The following is a 23,609-nucleotide window of genomic DNA, read 5'->3' as shown; positions in this document are numbered from 1 at the left end:
TAGTTCTGAATAAGTCATGAATCTAGGCAATGAATATCAATGACTGCTAACATTATTGAGAAAAAAAGCATACATAAGACTACCATCAAGTATTACTACTAAGCAGGAAGGGAGGGAAGAAAGTGGGAGGGGGGAGAGGAGGAGGAGGGGCAAGGGAGCTGAATTCACTGAAGCTTCTCCATGCAACTATTAATTAGCAGAAACCAAAGATGGAGGAAAATGATAAAGTAGAGCAAGAGGCTGTTCGCTGCAAAACCATAGGGCAGGAAAGTGTATGGGCAGAGACCTGACTTCCTCAACATAGAAGACAGAGAAAAGCACAAAAGGTGGGGAATCATAGATTAAAAACAGTCTAAAGATATCTACATCCATTAACGCGTGGACATTACTGGACCCTAGTTTGTTGAAGTATAAAAAATTCCAAGACCATCCAGGGGAACATGGAGCCGGGATATCTAATTTCAGCAGCAATGATCGATTCTACTCTGTGTGATGACAGGACTATAGATGTGTTTAAGTTCTTATATTGCAGAGAGTTATAGTAAAATATTTGCTGGTTTGTAGATTCTATGTCTGCAAAACATTTCAGATGAGTCCTCTGGTGGGGGGGGGCAGCAGGAAGTGGAGAAGCAGAATCACCCATGAGCTGCTGCTTGGTGCTAATTGGTGAAGTCAGGTGATGAGGAGTCCTTCTGTTGTTCCTTTCATGTTGAACATGTTCACAGCTATCCATAACATGCCATGGGAAGCAAATGAGAAAAACATTGAGATGATGTAAATACTACTTAATGAATGTTAGAATTTGTCTTCTCCAAACACGTTAGTACTGAGTTTTGCCTTCTACATCTGCACCGAAGAGCAAAGTAGTGGGAAGAAATGACTTAACATGCAGTGATTTCCCCAAGCTCCCCCTATGAAACACATACACATAAAGATAGATCGTGAATCTGCGGAAGCTAGCGGAATTGCATATCAGCAGGCTGCTCTAGAGTTTAGAGAATTTGGAGAGAGAATGCATTTGTTCGAAGTAGGAACGGCTGCCGCAGAAGATGGAATTTTGATGTGCAGTTGTCTTCAGGCCGGGCTTTGTCTTGACTGATTTCAGAAGAGGCACCGAGGACTGGAAACATTCCCTCTTACAGATGTTTCCTACAAAGCAAGATTTCATAGAAAGACCAAACTTGAAAAGACGAGCAGTGTGCTGTGGCGACTGAAGCTTTAAAAGCATTTTGGACAGAGGCTGTGTTTCCAGCTCTTGTACTTAAACTGAGGGATGTGTGTTCTGTATATAGAATCATACAAATATCCAAAAATATTTTTTAATTTTTATCTTTCAATTCTGATCTTAACATATTATATAGAATGTGCAATAAATTTAGCTAGTTGGTTATTGACTTACCTCTTTTAAGAAAGAAAAATCTGTATTTGAAATTTAAGAGACAAGAGAGAGAGAGCACTTCCGTCTGCTGGCTCACTTTGTGAATGCCTAAAATGGATGGGTTAAAAACAGGAGCCATGAATGCAGGCCAGGTGGACTGCAGTAGTGGGCAGGAACCCGACCACTTGAGCCAGTACTGCTGCCTCCCAGGGTGTGTGTAGGAAGCTGGAGTCAGAAGCCAGATGCCAAACCCACGCAGAGCGAGGTGGGACATTACCCTCTTAATCTGCACCTTAGCCACTAGGCTAAACACCTGCTGCTCTTTAAACCCGTATTTATTTGAGAGATGGGGAGAGGGAGTGAAAGTGGGAGAGAGATGGATAGACAGACAGAGAGAGGTAGAGAAAGAGCAAGCAGACAGACAGCGCGCTGACTGCTGACGACCAGCCTGTCCAATCTCAGAGGCTTGGATTGAATGGCAGGTCGCTATTGCGGGTTGCCTGCTGTAACAGGATTCCTGAGGCTGGGTGACTTAGAAAGCTCACGGTTCCAGTTCCGGAGCTTGGAACCTAGGAGATCAAGGCACCGGCAGGTGTGGTGCCTGGGGAGGGGCCATCTCGGCTGGCTCCCAGAAGGGTGCCTGAACAATGCAGCCCCCAGGGTGTGGAGAGGCAGAAGAGGGACAGAGCAGGGGCGGGACTGAACGTGTCCTTTTGTAAGCACAGAGAGGGCATTTATCCTGGCAGGAGGGCAGAGTCCCCGTGCCCAGAGCACCTCTTCAAGGCTCCGCCTCTCAGCACCTCTGCACTGAGACGCCCTTTCCAACACTGGAGCTTAGGCAGTGCCCTCTCACAATGCGTGATGCAGCTGGATTCCCAGGGCAGCAGCACCAGGAGCCCTGGCCCTCGGGAAGTGATGTCATCTTGAGAGATCCGCCCTCAGGGATGAGATTGGCAGGTGCCCTTAGGAAAGAGCTGGGGTGCCGGCTGCACCCTGTTGCCCTCGAGTCTTCACACGAGGACAGAGGGACCCAGGCAATGCAGCAAGGCAGCCTCCCGGAAGCAGAGAGCAGCCGTCCAGAGACCATGCTGCTGGCACCATGAGCTCTAACTGTCCACTGCTGATAAGTGACCCAGTCTGCTGGAGTCCTCTGTTAGAGGACAAACACAGCCCTGACACCCAAACAGCAATGGCTGACAGTACCGGAGAAGATGCCATGGGTTGGAACTGTTGCATTTGTTTAATGTGGAGTACGAGAGTAGCTCAAAGAAATGAGGGTAGAGAAAGTGATTTTTTAAATCTGTATAAAAATAATATCTTTGTGCATGTGCAATAGCTGCTTTTTATATTTGTTTAAATCTATTTTATGTACTTTGATGTTAAAATATCTTAGGCAAACCAGAGAAGGACAGAATGTCTGGTTGCTGTAAGAAACAGCAACCCACCAACAAAGAAGGGACAGGGGAAAAGAGAGTAAGGTTTAAAAACAATGGAAATGAAAAGCACTGGACAGAACCAGCAGCCCAGGCTGCAGGCGGGAAGCAGTGGGTTTGGCGGTGGATGCATGCCAGGTTCCTCTGCATTGGCCAGGGCTCCTGGTGCAGGCCCCTGGGGACCACACAGTCGGGGCACACGTCACCTGCATAGCCCCGTGCTCTGCTCTTATAAGATCTGATTGTTGGCAGAGCGCTGGCTGGCTGGTGCTAGGACGAGAGTAGGTACAGTCTTTTCCAGACAAGGATGGCAGAGAACATGGGGCTGTATAATAATTGGAAATTTGGAGATGATCTACTTTGTTACAGAGGTTTTTTGTTTTCAAGATTTTATTTATTTATTTGAAAGGTAGAGTTACAGACAGTGAGAGGGAGAGACAGAGAAAAAGGTCTTCCTTCCACTGGTTCACTCCCCTAATGGCCACAACAGCCAGAGCTGAGCCAATCTGAAGCCAGGAGCCAGGAGATTCTTCCAGGTCTCCCATGTGGGTGTTGGGGCCCAAGGACTTGGGCCATCTTCTACTGCATTCCCAGGCCAGAGCAGAGAGCTGGATTGGAAGAGGAGCAGTCAGGACTAGAACCGGCGCCCATATGAGATGTCGGCACCACCACAGGTGGAGGATTAACCTACTGCACCCCTCATTACAGAGTTTTGAAATGGATGCAAACAAGGGAGAGGCTGTCCCCTCACAGCCCCCATGTGGCCATCTGGAGACAACATGAAGAAATCGGGGAGAAGCGAGTTGTGAGGGGCAGGCTCAGGAAGCGGTCTGTTGGGTCCCCAGCATGGGCTGGGGGTGCAGAGACGTTCATCAGATGCCCACATCAGAGCCCGTTACCTTAGCTCACTGCAGTGTTTCTCCACTGGATGTCTGTGTGGTTAACATTTGTTTAGATGAGAGCTATTAACGTCTCATTTACTTAATGTTTGTTGAGCACATCAGAGAAACACCAGGATCTGAATTCTGACGTCACTCCTCTGGGTGTGCTCCCTCTCCTCACTCTCTCTCCGCCTTTCTCTCTTTCATTGATTTTGTCATATAGGAGAGTCTTTCAAAAAGTTCACAGAAATGAGATTAACCTAGGAGTTTATTCTGATGCAAAAACTTTTTGAAACCATGCATCATGTTTCATAACACGTGAGCCTCGTCAGATCCCTCATATGTATGGATTTCAAAGATTTTTTTGTACCAGAATAAAGTTTTCTATTTTAATGCTAGTCTTCCGTGAACCTTCTGAGGAACCCTCATCCACACGGAATCTGATGAGTAAATTAGTTAATGGATTGTGTGTTCTTTGTCCCATCGTCCCTCCCAGGGAGTTCAATCACATCTGCATATTAGAATCACCTGGAAGGCTTTTAAAATCTATCAATGTCTGGGCCCCCTCTGATTTAATTGGTTTGGGGTCAGGCCCAGACATGGTCCTTTTTTAGAAAGCTCCCCTGTTAATTCCAGCGTGCAGATAGAATTGAGATTCACCGTCTAGTGCCTGGGGCTGTGCCTTCAGCTGGAGTCAGCTTTAATTAATCTCCCACTTTAATTCTGTGATGTATATGTCATGCTCTATTATATTTTTGCCTCCGATGTATTTCACTGAGTAATAAAAATAAAGGGAGAACAGTTGGTAGAAATTTACTCAAGAAATTAAGTTTGTCATCAATACAGATGACGGGCCATCTGGATAAGCAGTGCGGTTCTGTAACTAAAGAGTGTTTTCAAGGGGCGCATAATTTTTATCATTAAACCCGTTAGCAACGGCATTTAATGTACAAAGCAAGTATTTTAATTAGAGAAGGGTGCATGCTAATTAAGCAGTTACTAATTATTCATCATCGCTTGTGAATCCTCTCCTCTCACCCACATTCGGATTGACCTGGAGGAACACCTGCAGGTCTATTGCAACCCAAACAGAATCCCGAGGGTAGAGATAAGAAGCAGAAATAATGATCGGCGCGTCTAGGTCTCTCACCTGGGTTGCGTGCACAATTCTCCGCTCCGTCTTCCTCTGATTATGTTGAGTCCATTAGTTAATGCGCCCCCACACACACACACGCATTCACACAGGCGCAGTCCCGTGGAACAAAATGAAGAGCCAACAGGTCGCGATTCCTGCAGCGTGTGGTGGATTGCTTGGGGGCATGCTGGCTTTTCGGCTGGGTACCTGACTTTGGGAGGTGGGTCTGTGCTGTGCACGTGGGCAGTTTTGAAGTTCTTGCAGCACCACGGCTGTGTTTTAACTTCGGCACAGGCCATCAGTGCTTTGAACGCTTTAGAATAGGGAAAGGCGAACTTTTGGCAACGCATTGTAATGTATTCCTTACACCTCGCCCCTGAACTGTACATGGTCCTGGTGATTCACTGCGCCACTCAGCCTTTGCTTTCCCCTCTTAGAAATACAAATATAGATTGAGTTCCAGAAAGCAGCGCTGTAATAAAAGCTACACGCTGAAATTCAGTCCACAGGCTATTCGGTTTTATACTTCAAACTGGAATGTTCCCTGTGGGATTTTAATAAATTACTTTAGGATTCTTTTTTCCATTCCGGAATACAAAGAACATGATGTACGATAAAAGGCCCAGGTATATTGTAAAGGTCATCGCATGCCACAAAAACGAACAGCCACAGGACACAGCCGCTTCGAAGTGTTAGAAGTTCAATCGAGGCGCTGTGTTTTATGAAGCGTTTTGACCAGGAGAGCAGTAAATTGGGTTGCTCCATCCCGAGCCAGAGGCCAGATCACAGAGAGTGAGCTGACGAGGGCCAGATCTTTAGAACCTCCTGGGACTGGAGGGAGAACAGGGGCACCTGGCCCTCCGGGGTCTCCCACTCCGTGTGGCCTCCTCGGCCTTCGTGCCCAGTGTCACCGTCTTGATGAACCCAGGGAAGCCAGTGTTCCGCCTAGTAATTCACTCAAGGAAACCTCTACCATAGCGGCCTCCTGTTATGGAAAGGCTCCGGGCAGGCACACGGGCCCCAGATGGTTGGCCCCTGACAGTCCAGGCTGGGGGTCTCTGTCAGGCAGAGATGCAGACCACCCGCGGAGTGAGATGCGGGGCCGATTCTATTCATGTGCCAGGGGCATGCACGTGCCCCCCCCCCCCCCCCCCCCGCGTGCTTTCCGTCAGAGGGTCTCAGGAGGAGAATGGGTCTGGCTGTTTGTCTGGCATCCTTGATGAGCCAGCGTTGCCTTTGGCTGTTTCATACGGTGACGGACAGCACCTTGCTCTCCGTGGCTTGAACAGTCTGTTCCTTCAGATACATCACACTCATGGACACTGCCCGTGCTACCTCTGATCACACTCCCGAGGGCCAGAACCTCAATGGACTAGCAACGGGCAGAGTTACAACGTACAGATCCCGGGACCAGAAACTTCCCAATAGTTCCCTTCCATGAAAGAGGTCGTTTATGTCCTGTCGGTTTGCTGTAGGTATTCACCTGCCTTAATAATTTTATACGATTTACTATTCATTGGTCACAAAGTTGCCTAGTGATAAGGGAGTTCAGCAAACTATTAGATGGAGGGAACACATAGAAATACTGGTTTTGGTGCTGTGGTGTAGCAGGTAAAGCCGCCGCCTGCAGGGCTGGCATCCCATATGGGCATCAGTTAGAGTTCCAGCTGCTCCACTTCTGATCCAGCTCTCTGCTATGGCCTGGGAAAGCAGTGGAAGATGGCCCAAGTGTTGGACCCTGCACCCACATGGGAGACCTGGAAGAGGCTCCTGTCTCCTGGCTTCAGATCAACCCAGCTCCAGCCATTGTGGCGTTTGAGGAGTGAACCACCGGATGGAAGACTTTTCCTCTCTCTGCCTCTGCCTCTTGCTTCTCTAACTCTGTTTTTCAAATAAATTTTAAAAAAACCCTGTTTTTGAAGCAAAGTGAAATAATTTAAAATAAAATAATTTAAAATATCTCAATTTTTCCTAGCAATAATTTTTATTTCTGTTACATTAAGGATTGATTGAAGTGTCAAGTAATCATATTACTTGAACAGTAGTGATATTATTGTGGAGAGATAACACATAGTTTTGTAGGAAAAAAGTTTATCTTTCAAACCATTGCTAGGTAACACAAGTGCAGTAGGAAAAGACACACATATTTATGTCCTGTAGATTAAGGTACGCACACAGATGTGTATCCTGTTGGATGAGTTATGTGTAGATTTATGTGCTAGAGAATATGGTAAAAATAGATGCATGTGCTATGGGATAAAAATGCATTTATATCCTATAGGATAAGTTACACACAGATTTATGTATTGTAGGATAAGATGCACACAGATTTATATCCTGTAGGATATGATACTCACAGATACGTATCCCATAGGATATACAGGATATATACATAGCTAGCCCATAGATTACATATAGATTTATAACCTATAGGATAAGTTACACACAGATATATGTTCTCTAGGATAAGTTACACACAGATATATGTTCCCTAGGATAAGTCACACACAGATATATGTTCCCTACGATAAGTCACACACAGATATATGTTCCCTAGGGTAAGTCACACACAGATATATGTTCTCTAGAGTAAGTCACACACAGATATATGTTCCCTACGATAAGTCACACACAGATATATGTTCCCTACGATAAGTTACACACAGATATATGTTCCCTAGGGTAAGTCACACACAGATATATGTTCCCTAGGATAAGTCACACACAGATATATGTTCTCTAGGGTAAGTCACACACGGATATATGTTCCCTAGGATAAGTCACACACGGATATATGTTCCCTAGGGTAAGTCACACACGGATATATGTTCTCTAGGATAAGTCACACACGGATATATGTTCTCTAGGATAAGTCACACACGGATATATGTTCCCTAGGATAAGTCACACACAGATATATGTTCCCTAGGATAAGTCACACACAGATATATGTTCTCTAGGTTAAGTCACATACAGATATATGTTCCCTAGGATAAGTCACACACAGATATATGTTCCCTAGGATAAGTTACACACAGATATATATTCTCTAGGATAAGTTACACATGGATTTCATATCTGAGGATATGATGGATGTAGATGCATATGCTGTAGAATGAGATTTGTGCAGATTTGTACGCTGTAGGGTAAGGGATACGGTATACATAGATGTATATGGTATAGGATACAGAAAGACTTAGGTCGTGTGGGGTATGATAAAGATTTAATGCTGTGGGATATGATACACACAGGTTATAGTTGTAGACAAGCAGATTTATGTGCTGTAGGGTGAGGTAAACAAAGATCTAATTGATGTAGGGGGTGATACACATATGTTGACATGCAATAGGAGGTGATAAACATGGGTTTATGATGTTGTAGAGTAAGACAGATGTAGATATCTACGCCATAGGATAACAGAAACATAGATGCATGTGCTGTAGGATATGATACAGGTTTATAAGCTGTAGGATGAGCGATGATTTAGATGACAGAGGATAAACATATATTTATGTGCCGTAGGAGAAGATAAACATGACATCAAATAAGCCAATTACAGATTCTGTGCTGCTGGGTGTGCTAGACGTGAGTGTGTGTGCTGTAGAATATGATAAACATAGATTCATATGCTGTAGGATATGGAAGGCTTGGATTTATATGCTGTAGGATAAGACGAACATAGATTTATATGTTCTAGGATGTGATAAACATGGATTGGTATGGTGCTGTAGGCTCAGACAGACACAGTTTGTAGGCTGTGGAGTAAGATAAATGGACTCCCTGCTGGAGGATAAGATAGCGTGGAAGTAAATGTGAGGATCTGGGTCCAGTGACATCGCTTACTTCTGATGGGGTAGCTCGTGGGAATGGGCATGCCAGGCCACACCAGTAAGAGGGAAGACAGAATTGCTCGTGTGATACTTAAATACTGACGGCCTTCCCTCTCTTTGCCAGCTGTAATAGAAAATATTGGTTTGTGTCGATACTGAATTGTGTTTGCCTTAAGAGCAACACATATGTTTAGTGTCTTCTATGATATATTCTTATCGAAAGTGACTGTGTTTTTCATTCATAAATTGATCACTGAAAGTGTGTTTATAAGAAAAATTTAAATAAGATTTATATACATCTCCTGACATCTAGTGTTGAGGATCAGAGAGGAGCGATTCTCATTAATTACTAGCCAAAGTTAGAAGGGTGAAAATTCTAGAAATCCAGGGATCACAGGTGGGGTGGAGGGAGAGGAACGTGACTCAAAGAGAGATTCTGACTTTAAACAAATTGCCAGTGTTTCAGGTTTTAAAACAGCTCTGGGGCAGCACGTTCAGGCGCCAGTGTGATTTTAGCTGAGGTGTGGCTGTGTGGTGGACACATGAGGGTGACTTAGGCTACAGAAGTTAGTTACCTCTGGATTTACAGAAACTGCGTTTTACTGGGAAGTCACAGATGCTGGAAGAGCAATGGGAAGTAGCAGTAGGCTTAGGCCATCAGCTTTTGAGCTGGAGCTAAGAATCCTTGTTATTGTCTGGGTGTCATTATAAAATATGTAGCTGATTAATTATTGATTGATTTGAAAGGCAGAGACACAGAGCACTCAGCCACGGGTTCACTTCCCAAATGCTTGCCAACAGCCGAGTGTGGGTTGGGAGATTGGAGGTCAATCCATGTCTCTCACGTGTATGGGGGGACCCAGTGACCTGAGCCATCACCCGTAGCCTTTCAGGAAGCTGGATCAGATGTGGGGTGCAGGCTGGGACCCATGCACTCTGACATGGGTGCCGGCATCCCAAGTGGTGACTTAACCACTGCCCCAAACACGTGCACCAATATATGATACTTAGGTGTTATTTTTAGTATATAGTTTTTTCTTTTTTTCTTTTTTTTTTTTTAAGGGATATTCCAGAAGGGCATGGGAAAACGCACACTATGAAAAATGTTTATTATGAACACATTTTGAAATCCATACATAGTTTTTTCATAATATGCATTTTCCATATGCTTTTTGAAATTCCTTTCATGCTTGAATTTCAAAACGTTGCTCCAAAATAAGCCTGTCTTTTAATCTTCAACATCTTCAACAAAACACACTAACTGCTATGTTATTTGGTATATTTTCACTGTACTAGTATTCTCCACCTATTATCTCAGTAATGAAAGAGGTCTCTATGTTAATCACCAGAACAGAGAGGCTACTGCAGGCCTGCAATTGTCTCACACACTGCTCACCCTGTTTCTGACGAGGTTTGCGCCGTCTACACCTACTCGCACGATCCTGGCCTCACAAGGGGCCAGCCCTGGTGAGAACAAGGAAGGGAACTCTAAAGCAAGTCACCCCGTCTCACAACAGACAGGCGTGCTGCGCTGTGGTGGGGTTTGTGTCTTTCCTGAAATTCTCTGCGTCTGAGACGTCTCCATCCCAAGACTCCTGTACTCTTCCCTCCTCCTGAGTAGCTGGACCTGTGAGAAAACACCGACTTCCTTCCGTGTGCAGGAATTTGGCAGTGCGATAACAGCCACACTCTGTGGCTCTGCCCCATTGAGCACCAAACCTTTCCTGACGGGGGTCACTTGGGTGGGGGGGTGACTTGGCAGCTGGGACTTCAGGGATGTGTCCACACGGGCACAGAGGAGACAGGCGCTCCCGGGAGATGGGCTCTCAAACGCCTCAGAGGAGCTCCTGGTGCACGAGAGCCGACCCCAGGCACGGGGAAGGCTCTTTCTTTCACTGGGACTAGTTATTCCAGACGAGTGTTCTTTACACAGGCTCTGGCATTTCCATTATATGAACACAGGATGTTTCGTGTTAAAAATAATCCTCGATGTCCTTCCCCGCACGCATGGAAATGTTCTATCAGTTGCTTTCCTCTGTACAAGTATGCTCGTCCTGAAGTACTTGGAGCGAGGTCCTGAGCTCTCGGCATCCTAGCCGGTCTCTGGGTGTTGCGTGGTGGGCGCGGTGGCTCAGGGGGTGGCTGAGGAGCACCAGGAGCTGAGAGACTGGATGAGCTCCCGAAAGCAGTGGGTGCAGCGAGCAGAGCTGGGGCTGCAGGTTGAGCTCTGCACACTGCAGGTGGAGAGGGCTGGTGGATGGGCGCTCAGTGGGTGACAGAGAGCAGAGGCCAGCAGAGCGAGCATCCGGGTGAGAAGTGACCCAGGTACGCAGAGGAACCAGCACTGTCAGAAAAGTGAACACGGCGAGACGTGCGCGTTCCCAGAGGCTGCCAGAAAGGCATTCCTGGTGAAGTCGTGGGAGCAGACATTTTAGGAGACTGATTCCAGGGAACAGTGGAGAGGGGTTGGGGAGAGTAAGTACAGATGAGGATTTCTTAGGTTTTTTTTTTTTTTTTTTTTTTTTTTTGATATAAAAGGAATCAGAAAAGTGAGAGAGAAACCTAGAGGGTAAATAAGATCTTATTTTGGTTGGCTTTAAGTTGTGTTTATTTAAAAATAATAGTTGAAGGTGAAGAAAATTTCGTTTTTTAAGATTAAGAAATGAAGACTACAATTCAGAAATAACATCTCGATTTGCTGGTGATGGGTCTGTCCTTGTGGGAAGAGGAACCATTAGCAACTGAAGGGTTATAGGAAAACATTTTTGCAAGAAAAAAGGATTTTTTTGTCCTTTGAAAAAGAAAAAAAATTTTGCAAAAAAAACTTTCTGATAAAGAAAAGTGTGCAAAAATAGATAAATAAATAAATAAATGACGTTTGACTGGTCATGATTGCTCAGAGAAGCCCGCGTTCACTCCAGGACCCTACCAGGCAACCGGAAGTGAGCGATGCGAGCAATGTTCCTCTTGTCTCGGGGATCCTAGGGCAGCCCAGCTTTGGCTATCACTTGTTGGAAGGACACATACCTCATCCTCTTGGAGTTATTTTTAAAGGTTCAAATCTATTTGAGACACAACATTCGCAACTTATTGCTGCGATCACCCTTTGTGTTGCTTTTAGCCTGTTCATTTTAAATTGATCAGAGAACATGAAATGGAACCGTGTCATGTGGAACTCTGAGTTCTCAGGACTGCCCAGGCGCTGGGTCTCGATGGGCTAATTGCTGTGGAGGTCCCTGAGGCGGTATCTCCCCACCATGAAGCTGTGTCGTTGAACGCGTGGGTCTGGGCTGCCGTGCCATCCTGGTGAACTGTTGTCTCTCTCCCCTCTGTAGCTCTGTGTCAACATGACCAATGAGAAGATGCACCAGTATGTCACTGAAGTGCTTTTTCTACATGAGCAAACAGAATGTGTACAAGATGGAGTTGCCATGGAAACCGCATATTCCCCTGGTAACCAGACTGGAGTTCTGGATTTTTTTTTCCAGGTATTCATATAATATAATTAGATACTTAACAGGATACATGCGTTTAAATATACTGGAGACAAAGCATTTTCGTTCAGGAGGCCTGTTTCTAAGATATATATGAGATTCCGTGACATATTGTAAACTTTTAAAATCTGTTGAGAAGCTCAGTTGTCTTCTTCTAAAGGGGTCTATGAAGAATCATCAGTTCATTGAAGGGACAAGAAGCATCGCATTAATTTGATACAAAAATACTCAACATTGTTTATCCAACATGGCTAAAATTCTGCTAGCAGTTATGAGTGCCCAAAGTATAAAATCCATTCTGTGGTAAAATAAATACCTAAGGTGAATATCATAAAACAAATTTATAGGAACTGGTTTTCATTGATCTTCAAAGTTTATAAAATTTAGATTTGAAAAAATTGACAGAAAGATATCTACGTGCTTAGATACTATTTAAAACGAAGAGTCTTTGCCCTCAGCTGTTTGTACCCTCATTGTTCCGGCTCTGCAATGTAAAACTTCGGCGTAGTATCTCTGTCAGATAAAAACCCATCGTAACACAGCCGTCCCTCTTTATCGACGTGGGAAGACAGTCTATGGATTTTCCCGTATCTCCAGACACTTGCAGCTGAAGCCGGCGTTCAGCTGTTTAGAGAGCGCCGTATTTCACGTTCTGCTCTCTGTTTCTATGGAGGTCGATTTCTCAGGTGCATCATTTTATGTATTTTTCTCAAACCGTGCTTCGGTTCCTGGCAGCGACTTGTCAGTGGTACTTTCATCATCGCAGAAGCCCTCTTTCCGCAGAGCCGTCCGTCGGCAGGACGTGCGTGGTACAACATTCCTCTCTAGGTCTGAAATGCCTTCCACGGACACAGCGTGCACTCAGCGGTCAGTGGGAAGTCTCGGGCTTCCACCACCCTCATTTGGAGCTCACTGTCCTGGACTGTTGGACCTTACACTGCTTATCATGCTTGGGGTTTCATCCTTGGAACAGTTACTTTAACAGTGGAACCCTCGTCCCAGTGAGTTGAAAAGGAAGATGGACATTTCTGGCTCCTTTCTTTGACACTCATTAAAATGGGTGAGCAACACACAAAGTAAGGGGTGAACTCTGCTTTTTTAATCTATAAACATGGAGGTCTGTCTACCAGGCAAGCATATTCTGTAATACAGAGCAAACTTACTGTTTCTTTTCTAGAAACCCTAACCCACTACTCTTCACCAACATTTGTAAGATTTGCATGGGCCATGGTTGCATTTCGGGGATTATGTATTTATTTTATGTCCTTGAAGGGAGCTACTCACCCAGGTTCTTGCCACACTCCCCTGATGTGTAGTCTGTTTTGTTGGCTTCTGTGGCTTGTGGATGCCTTTTGCTGTTGAGGTGAAACTGCTTATAATAACATTCCACTTACAGCACCACGATTCAGTCTCTTCTGAGCCTTGACTGTTGAAAAAACTGAAGGCCGCTAATTTTTTTCTTATGATTTATTTCCCCATGTTCTATTTTCTTCTTCAGACATTTTCACAGGTTTCCAAAGTCTAGAAGATTGGTCCCCACCATTCTTTCATGGCTTTAATTCAAACATCTAGAAAACATAACACAAAATGTTTTTTTTAATTATTGGTTTGTTTAATATTTTGAAAGGCAGAGAGAGAAAGACACAGAGAGACAGAGGGCGCGCTCCTGTCTTCCGTCTCTCTCTGAATGCCTGCCATAAATGGACTATGCCAGGCTACAGCCAGGAGCCAGGAGCTCAGTTCGCATTTTGTGTGTGGGAGTCGGGGACACCAGTACTTGAGCCATCGCCTGATCCCTCCTGGGATCTACATTAGCAGGAAGTTGGAGTCAGGAGCTTGGGTTTCAAACAGTATGAGATGCGAGCATCCTAAGGGGTGTCTTAGCTGCTGTACCAAACAGCCGCCCACACACAGATTTCTTAAACATTTGGAGACAGTACAAATTATGATGCTTACAAATATCTTGCTAGAAACCAGTACCTCTTCCTGGAAGCATATCAGCTTGATTTCTTGAGCAGCATGATTTAGCAGTCTTTGGCCTCTTCTCTTATATTACATGGGGGCCCAATCTTTGAAACACTGAAATACCCATGACAGACCTTACCAAGTAAGCATCCTTGGCCCCAAAGAGGAGCTGTGTCATGGCCCCTGGGGCACAAATGCACTGTAGATGACCTTGAAGCAGCTGGTGCGTCCTATTCCACCTGCTGGATGTGCGTGTGTGTGTGTGCTTGTGTGTGCATGTATGTGGCTGAGAAACGGCATGTAGAGAAGACATGCCATGACAGGACACACACATGCTGAAATGGCCTGCAATTGTAGTGACAACAGTGTACTTACTCTCGAGCAAATCCATTGCTATAAAGGGAAATAAACAATGTTGCTTTTTGAAGCATCTCTCACACGACCAGTCCTTGGCAGGCTCCTGGCACAGCCTGTCTGCTTTGGCACCACTCCCTACCGACTTTGGAGACCTGGACCTCGCCTCTGAGCTCTTCACGGGGACTCTGCCTGGGCCCCGGGCTGATCTCAGCCATACGGAGCTGCCTGTTGGTCTAACACACTCGCCTCCCGCTTTCTTCTCCAACTTCCCTCATTGAGCCTCCCTGTTGTGTTAGCAACAGCAGTCTCTCCAGCTGTGGGCGATCTTGGCGTGATGAGCTGATCTTGGCAGACCTCTCTCGTGCTGCTCTCCACCCCACCCATCCTTCCTCGCGCTCTTTCCCAGCCAGACCATGGGTTTCTCAGGCTGGAAATGCCGTCCTCATTGCCAAACAGCGGTCGGTAGCTGCAGCTTCCACATCTGTGGGTTCAACCAACCTCAGAACAAAGCCGTCTAAAGAAAATTGCATCCGTCCTGGACATGTACACATGTCTCCTTCCTGTTCTTATTCCCTAAGCAGTGCAGACAACCACTACTTACATGGCGCCCACTTTCTATCGGATATCAGAAGCAATCTACAGAGCAGGTGGAGGGTTGCAAAGGCTGTATGCAAGCTCTCCCCCGTGTTATAGAAGGGACTGGAGCACTGGAGGATTTTGGTGCCCTTGAGGCTTCCCGGAGCCAATCCTTCCCCATGTGGGTCTGGAGGGGGGGCTCATCTCAAACACTGCCCTCTGCCTGCCAGCCCCCACCAGGGTGGTTCTTTCTCCTGGTTGGCACTGACCCGGTTCTTTCCCACATCCACTCCCTGTGCTGGCTATTCCTACAGCCTTCAGAAAACTGAATACAGTCTTCAGATTTTTGTTCCTATTAGCAAGAGACTCAAAAAGCCTTAAAACAACCATAGCATTTAAGATACAAGGAAATGGCCTTCTAGTCACCAAAAATGACACTACAAAAATTCTTCTCACAGTGTTCTATATGAGAGAAAGAAATATCAGACTGTCACATTGTTAAGCAGCATTTTATTTCAAATGAGATTAATTTTAAATTGTTGCTTGCAGCTCGCACACACACAGCCGTGAGTAAAAATAGAAGGGTATTAAAAGCAAAGACTGATTCATTTTCTGAGTCTCTACATGAATCTACTAAACTATAAATGAACATGCGCATACATGAACAAAAAATAAAAAGTAAGTAATAGAAAAAAAGCTACCTCTTCTTAACTTTCAGAAGCTGTCTGAATTTCAGTCTTTGTTGGAAGTAAATGTTAGAGAAATACTTGCCCTTCTTAGTGGGATTTTACCACAATTTTTGTGACTTGATATCATTGTGGGTTTTATTGTTTGATGGTTCTTGTCCCAGTATGAATTTAGGGTAGGAAAAATTAGGGTTTTCAAGTAGACTAAATTTTTATTCTGCTTGTTAAGATGAGAGTATACTTTTTAAATTACTCCAGTGTTGTAACAACACTAAAATACATTTTTCACTCGTGTGTTTATTCAGCTATTCAGCAAATGCTGTTGAGCACCTCTGTACTGGGTGGTTAGAATACAACAGCGAGAAAACTAAAAGTGAATTAAAAGCAAAGACCAGTTGATTCTCTGAGTATCACAACATAAGTGAACATGAATGTACCCCAGCAATATTAGCAAGTTACGTCATGGAAGAAAACCTCTATCTCTTCTTAACTTTCAGAAGCCATCTGGATTTCTGTCTTTGTTGGACGAAGAGAGTCAAATGATTTGGTCGATGGAGTCAAACCTGCCCAAAAGGCTGCAGAGCCTCCTAGACTCGGCCAACACGAACGCAGTGTACCCCCCCACGAAGGACGGGAACGGCAACGTTGCCCTCAAGGACCCCGGCACGGCGTTCACCGTCATGCACTACGCAGGGAGGGTGAGTGAAGCAGCGGCGTCGTGACAGCGTGCTCCAGGGGGCCCAAGGGCCGGGGCCAGGCTTCCGTGCCTTCCGTATTTTAGGGTGCATTATTTTGGTCCATGGAAGCTGGGTGAACAGCCTACAGCATTTCTACTTTCCTAAGCTCTTTCCTTTTAGCCTATTAGGAATGCACGTCTTGGGGTTGGGTAATGAGCAGACTGCGTGGTCCTTCTCATGACAGCCCCAGCATGATAGCTTGATAGGAGCAAAGGCCCTGGGCTGAGTCCAGAGAGCTCTGCCTTCCAGTGGTGGTGGGGGAGGTGGTTTTGTGATACAGATGTTGGGCTTCTGGGTTTGCTTCTCTGGAATTTTTAGTGTCTTTTTCTTAAGGCAGTCAACCCAAGAAAGAAACCTATGTTGAGATCTCTTTCCATTCTCTGAACTTTGGAAAACAATCTTCTTTCTCCCAAGCCTCCCAGGACTTCCTCTCACCTGTACGGAGGTGGTCATGCTCCTTAGTCTTGACTGGCATCAGGCTGCTCCAATCAGGTTGCCTCAGTTCCCACGAGCTACCTGTACTTCTGAGCAGTCAAGCCTTCCATTCAGGTGTTTTTGTTTTTGTTTTTCTTTTTTTTTTTTCTAATCTGTTTGATTTCCTTGCATTCCCAACCCCATTAAACTCTCTCACGCCCACTCTCAAAGCATGCCTCTGAACAAGATCCCATCTCATCCACTTTTTAATGCTCAAGTCCATGTCCCTATATCCCCAGTCCAACTCCCGTCTAGAGCGAACATCTCCACCTTTGAATCTGTAGCCCTGCTTTCTCACATGGGCACTATTTATGTGAACCGGAGGGGCCCGGTCTCGGGTCAGTGTATTCTGGAAACGCCAAACACGGAGAAGCCCAGAGAACCCAAAAGCAGAAAGCATTGTCCCTGTCCTCAAATAGGGGAGAGGCAAATTAAAGCATATTAATATACTAATATTATTCATATAACACTGTTCACATGTGTATACCGTGCTATTGAGAAGAAAGCAATTATTTGACTAAAAAAAAAGTGTAGATACATTTTTCACAGGCGGTGCACTCTGACCTGGATTGCGAGGGTGAGTTGGAGCTCACTGATGGTGAAAGAGGGCGTGGTATGGGTATCACTCAGGATCTGGCTGCGTGGGATGAACCCACATAGCCCTTTATGTGGTGTATAATTTAGTACAGGGAAGTAATTGTTGGTGACACTAAGCTGAAAGTTCAGAAATGCCCTTGAAACCGCAGCACAGAACCTGCTACCGAGGCAGGTCCGGCGTCAGCCCGCAGCAGGATGCCTCCCGCCACAGCCAGAAGCTTCTGCTACTGCTGCTGAGCCTCTGTGACCTCCTGCCCGCTGGGAATGTCCATCCCCTCGACTCCACACCAGGAAGCCATGATGGCTCAGGGGCCCTTTGGGCTGGAGAGGAAGCAAATATTTCTGTAGACTCACCCAGCCAAAGAGCAGAAACCGCAGCAGGTGGACCCCACCACCTTCTAAACCCTCTGGTGGTGCTGGCCTGGTGGAAGCTTAAGAACAGCCTTGGTCCGGCTGCAGAGGAATCTGGGAAGGTAGCCTTCTCGCTGTCCAACCCCTGTGGTGCAGGAAGCCACCTGCAGTGGCCAGGGACCATTATTCAGTATCTACCCATGTAAGAAGTTCAGTGATGTACAGATAGCGTGGCAGTGGGCGTGGCTACAAAGGTTGTGTTTGGCCAAATCATGATTCAGTGTGCCTGGACTGTTGAGGATGTGTGCTCTTGACTGTTAACTTGTGCAGTTCTTTTATTCCCCCCCCCCCCCCACAGCCAAACCAAATGCACTTTACTAACGATTCTCTTCATACACAACTATGGCATTTCAGGCAGGACACAGGCAGGCAGTCATTCACAGAATCCAACAACATTCCGTCTTTCTTCTTCAATAGATTCCTGAAACCGCAAAGCCACTCTAAAACCCAGTGAAGTGTTCATGTGATGCCCTGAACAGGGGGAGTGCAGAGTGAGGGTGGACATTTCACGGTTAGCGTGTTGCTTAACGACTCTTCCCAGGCCGAGCCCGGCTTTCTGGAGATGAGATGAGAATGGCAGAACGATGGATCTGATGATCTGTGATCCAGAAAGGGAGCGTTGCTGTTCCAAGGGACACATCTCCAGAGTGTCACCGTGAAGCCAGATGGCCTGTTGTGCTGGGCAGAATTAGAGGAAGGAGGGGGATCAGCTCCCAGAAGGTCTCCTGGTTTAAGTAAGGAGTGAGGTCCATGCTGAAGGCAGACAGGAGACAGAAGACATAAAATTGAATTTATCTTTTGCTCATCACTGGGGTCCTGGGAGCCCAGAGGAAGTCTCTTGCATCTACAAGGGCAGGGTGTTCCCCCCCACCATCTGTCCAGCCTTGGGGCCATTCTGTTAGTGACCTGTGCCCCTTCCCCCAGAACAAGAATGAACTGTCTACTGTGCTAGTACCTAGCTTATAAAATAAAGCAAAATTCTGCATTTTTATAAAACTTGATAAAAAGTTTTTCCTACTGTGCAGTCCCCAGAAGTGCACAGCCATCAAGAACGCACAGCTCCACTCAGCGTTTCCGGCACCTGCCGCTCCCTGAGCCTGGTCCGCTGTGGCACCTCTGTCTCCTGCAGGGCTAGTCCCACCTGCTGATGCCAGCCTCTCCCATTTCCCTGGGTACCTCCTCTCCCTTTTGTGCAGTGGCGTCCTGGGCTTGGGTTCTGGCTCCGGAGGAGCTGCTGTAGCAGGCGGCACTGCAGGGTTTCTCTGTTTCATCCTTCACCTTGGCCTTGCCTCCTCATCGTCCCCTTCAGTCTTTCTCTTGGGCCTGGTGGCAGCATGGCAGGGTGCAGGCGTTGGGCACAGGGATGCGTTAGGGAGTGGGCTGTGGTCAGCCCAGGAGTCATTCTCGCCTCCTCTTCATACTCAACTCAGGGTGGAGAGGTGCGGCAGTAAAGGAGAACAGAGGATGTGATATGGGAGAGATCGGTAGGAAAGTCAAGGCGGTTTTGGAAATACTCAGTGAAGGCCTGAGCTTGAGCCTAGCAGGGGGACAAGAGGTGGCAGTGGAAAGGGAGAGGAAGCTGGGGCCGTGCGAAGGGAGGCAGGCGTAGCTCCGGACAGCGAGGGTTCTCCAGTGGCTACCGAGGCAGGATTGTATTATGTGTTCTGCAGAGCGAGAGGAAATCTTGGAGAATGAAGCAGTTTGGAAGGCCTGGTAGTAGATGTCAGAGGTACTAAGTTGGAGGTTTTTAATGGAAATTCAGTTACAATGCTGAAAATACTTGATGCTGAGATAAAAGAGGCTGGTTGGTTGTAGACGCGTGGTTAGAGACCTGGAAATGTCTATCTTGATGGTTTTGCCCTGGAGAGGCATCAAGAAGACGGAGAAAAGACATTCTTAGGAAGAGAAATATCGCAAATACCCTGAGACAAGGAGGAGAGAGGGGTAGATGGGCTGTGCAGCCCGGGTGATGTGGCTGGCAGTCAGGACAAAGTGCCCACTGCAAGAAACTGCGACATAACGTGTCACGGGTGGTGTGAGTGGTCAATGAGATGCGGAAGGGAAGCAGTGGGGGATTTTATGTGTACATTCCTAGGGAGTTATTAACTTCCTTTTACATTTGAACGATGTAGCTTTAGAATTTACTTATAGAAATAGGAATATTTTAGTCTTGTATTTGGATGTTTTAAATTTATATTTTCTTCATGTTAAATGTTTATTGAGTATATAGGATTATTTTAAAGACTTATTTATTTAGTAGAGAGAGGAAGAGAGAGATAGAGAGACAGAGAGATATTCCATCCACGGGTTCACTCCCAAAGAGTTACATCAGCTGGGTCTGGGCCGGACCAAAGCCAGGAGCCTGGCATTTTTTCCAGGTCTCCATGTGGGGGCAGGGGCCCGAGGACTTGGGTCATCTGCTGCTGCTTTCCCAGGCTCATTGGCAGGAAGCTGGATCAGAAGCGAAGCAACTGGCTCCCATATGGGATGCTGGTGCTGTAGAGAGCAGTTTAACCCATGGTGCCACAGTGCTAGCCCCCAGAATTATTTTAAAACTTACAAAAAATATAGTGATTTAGGGAGACAGTTTTCCTAGACGTATGCTACTGTAAGTGGGTACGCACTTGACCCGCCGTGTAATTCTGATTGTGTGTTGGAAATGCACCAGATGTTTGACAGATGAGGAGAGATGTGCTTTGGAATCTTCATTTATTTATTTATTTGACAGATGGAGTTAGACAGTGAGAGCGAGAGAGAGACAGAAAGATCTTCCTTCCGTTGGTTCACCCCCCAAATGGCTGCTACAGCCAGAGCTACGCCGATCCGAAGCCAGGAGCCAGGTGCTTCCTCCTGGTCTCCCATGCGGGTACAGGGCCCAAGCACCTGGGCCATCCTCCACTGCACTCCCGGGCCACAGCAGAGAGCTGGCCTGGAAGAGGGGCAACCAGGACTAGAACCTGGTGCCCATATGGGATGCCAGCACCGCAGGCAAGTGAGCCACGGCGCCGGCCCCTGGAATCATTTTTAAAAATTATTTTAAGTCAGATTTTAAATAAAGTTATTCAACAAACACTTATATTTTCCATTTTGAATTTATTTGTTCTTCGAATATTTGGTGGGAAAACAACTAACAGTTTAAAATAATGCAATTATTTTACTACATTCAGATAGAAATAATGCAAAACAGAGAAAATCAGTCGGTCAGTTGGGGCAGAGTCAAAACCCCTGAAGAATCGCGAATGTTCCTGCAGCAGCACCTTGACTTGTAAGCCAGCTTCCCATGGTTGGAGTCGACTTCGTGGTCTTACACAAACCTGTGGTTCCCCAGAGGGGCACTGATGAGTCTCAGCCTAGGGACTCCCCAGGGACTCACTGAGGCGTTCCCATAGTCTGTGTAATCTGTGGCAGTATTTCAAGCCGTGTGCCATCCACCTCATCACACAGCTACACACACAACACATGTGTTGAACTGTTGCATTTGGAGAAACAAAATGGAACAGCAACACATTTGGCATTTTGCAAAGCAAGGGGTGTGGGAAGCTCGGTTGATGTGCAGCTTACTTGGGACGGCAGGATGGACACCCCGAGTCGATCTTTGACTGGCAGTGTTGCCCCACGGGAGCTCCGTGGTCCTGGGGCTTCTGGTTTATTTCTTGTCTGATCATCAGTGGGGTGGATGGGTGGGGGTCTGCGGGGTGGAGGGGTGGGGGTCTGCGGGGTGGAGGGGTGGGGGTCTGCGGGGTGGACGGGTGGGGGTCTGCCGGGTGGAGGGGTGGGAGGCTGCGGGGTGGATGTGTGGGGGTCTGCGAGGTGGAGGGGTGGGAGGCTGCAGGGTGGATGGGTGGGGGTCTTCAGGGTGGAGTGGTGGGAGTCTGTGGGGTGGAGGGGTCAGGGGCTGCGGGGTGGACGGGTGGGGGTCTGCGGGGTGGACGGGTGGGAGTCTGCGGGGTGGGTGGGTGGGGGGCTGCCGGGTGGAGGGGTGGGAGTCTGCAGAGTGGAGGGGTGGGAGGCTGCACGGTGGGTGGGTGGGGGTCTGTGGGGTGGACGGGTGGGGGTCTGCGGGGTGGAGGGGTGGGAGGCTGCGGGGTGGAGTGGTGGGAGGCTGCGGGGTGGAGGGGTGGGGGTCTGCGGGGTGGATGTGTGGGGGTCTGCGAGGTGGAGGGGTGGGAGGCTGCAGGGTGGGTGGGTGGGTGTCTGCAGGGTGGAGGGGTGGGAGGCTGCGGGGTGGAGTGGTGGGAGTCTGCGGGGTGGAGGGGTCGGGGGCTGCGGGGTGGACGGGTGGGGGTCTGCGGGGTGGACGGATGGGAGTCTGCGGGGTGGGTGGGTGGGGGTCTGTGGGGTGGAGGGGTGGGAGGCTGCGGGGTGGGTGGGTGGGGGGCTGCCGGGTGGAGGGGTGGGAGTCTGCGGGGTGGATGTATGGGGGGCTGCGGGGTGGAGGGGTGGGAGGCTGTGGGGTGGGTGGGTGGGGGGCTGCGGGGTGGAGGGGTGGGGGTCTGCGGGATGGGTGGGTGGGAGGCTGTGGGGTGGGTGGGTGGGGGTCTGCGGGATGGGTGGGTGGGAGTCTGCAGAGTGGAGGGGTGGGGGTCTGCGGGGTGGGTGGGTGGGAGGCTGCCGGGTGGAGGGGTGGGAGTCTGCAGAGTGGAGGGGTGGGAGGCTGTCTCTCAGCACCCTGTGCTCCCATAGTGGCTTGCGTGGCTTCTCCGTGGATCATGGCTCCTCTGGTGCGATGCCCGGCCCTGGCCTGTGCTGTAGCTCTCATGCAGAGACGGTGCCGGTCCGGAGCCCTGTGCGGAGCAGAGACCGGAGGTGCTTTCAGAAATGCTTAAGCAGCCTGATGTGAATTTGAGCTGAAGATCTTTCCTAAACACATTTGAATTTTTCATTTCTCGTAGGAGCGGCGCGTGCTTTTCAATCTCCATTACAGAAATATTTTTAAGTAAATGGGAAGGGGCTGTGCATGAAATATTAACAAGGTCTCATTAGTGATCGTGAATCTGAATCAGAGGAGGCTTATGGGGTTTTTTTTTAGTTGATTATTTGCTTTAGCAAAGTTTAAATCATATATGGGATTACCTGTTTGCTCTTAAATGTGTTCTGCTGATTTAAATGACTGAAGAGCATTAAATCCAGAAGTGTGTCTAATTTTATTGGCTTTTCAAATTAAGAATCTTGAAGTGCAGGTGAATTATAGCTGACAGAAGGCATTGGCTCTTAGAGGAGCCGAGTTCCCAGTAAAGTGATTCTAAACTGCCGCTAATAGGAAGTAGTATTTTAAAGTTCCTAAATTTTGATGTGCAAAAAGTGAATAGATTAAGAGATAAAAAAGCAATCTGAGGTAATAAAAAGAAAATGAATGAAAATATAAATCAGAGTGAATCATGCAGAATATAATACACATATGTATGTCTATGTGCGTATGTATGTGTGTCTATGTATGTATGTGTGTGTCTATGTGCGTATATATGTGTGTCTATGTACACATGTATGTCTATGTGCGTATGTCTATGTACACATGCATGCATGTCTATGTGTGTATGTATGTCTATATACGCATGTATGTGTGTCTATGTACACATGTATGTGTGTCTATGTACGTACATATGTGTGTCTCTGTACACATGTATGTGTGTCTATGTACATATGTATGTGTGTCTA

The 23,609-nt window shown here is 47.1% G+C and overlaps 1 protein-coding gene across 1 annotated transcript in view; it reads left to right on the top strand.

The window, feature by feature from the left end:
* The window catches only part of MYO16 (myosin XVI), a 514,229-nt gene that overhangs the window by 301,715 nt on the left and 188,905 nt on the right, over nt 1-23,609 (top strand). The window contains exons 21-22 of the mRNA XM_062195254.1: nt 11,993-12,145; nt 16,233-16,433. Coding sequence (XP_062051238.1) covers nt 11,993-12,145; nt 16,233-16,433 — 354 coding nt within the window. The remainder of the gene's footprint in view (nt 1-11,992; nt 12,146-16,232; nt 16,434-23,609) is intronic.

Source organism: Lepus europaeus, chromosome 6, assembly GCF_033115175.1.
Source record: "Lepus europaeus isolate LE1 chromosome 6, mLepTim1.pri, whole genome shotgun sequence".
NCBI classification, from domain to species: Eukaryota; Metazoa; Chordata; class Mammalia; order Lagomorpha; family Leporidae; genus Lepus; species Lepus europaeus.
Note: the sequence above shows the minus strand (reverse complement) of the source record. Positions and strands in the feature narration are given on the sequence as shown.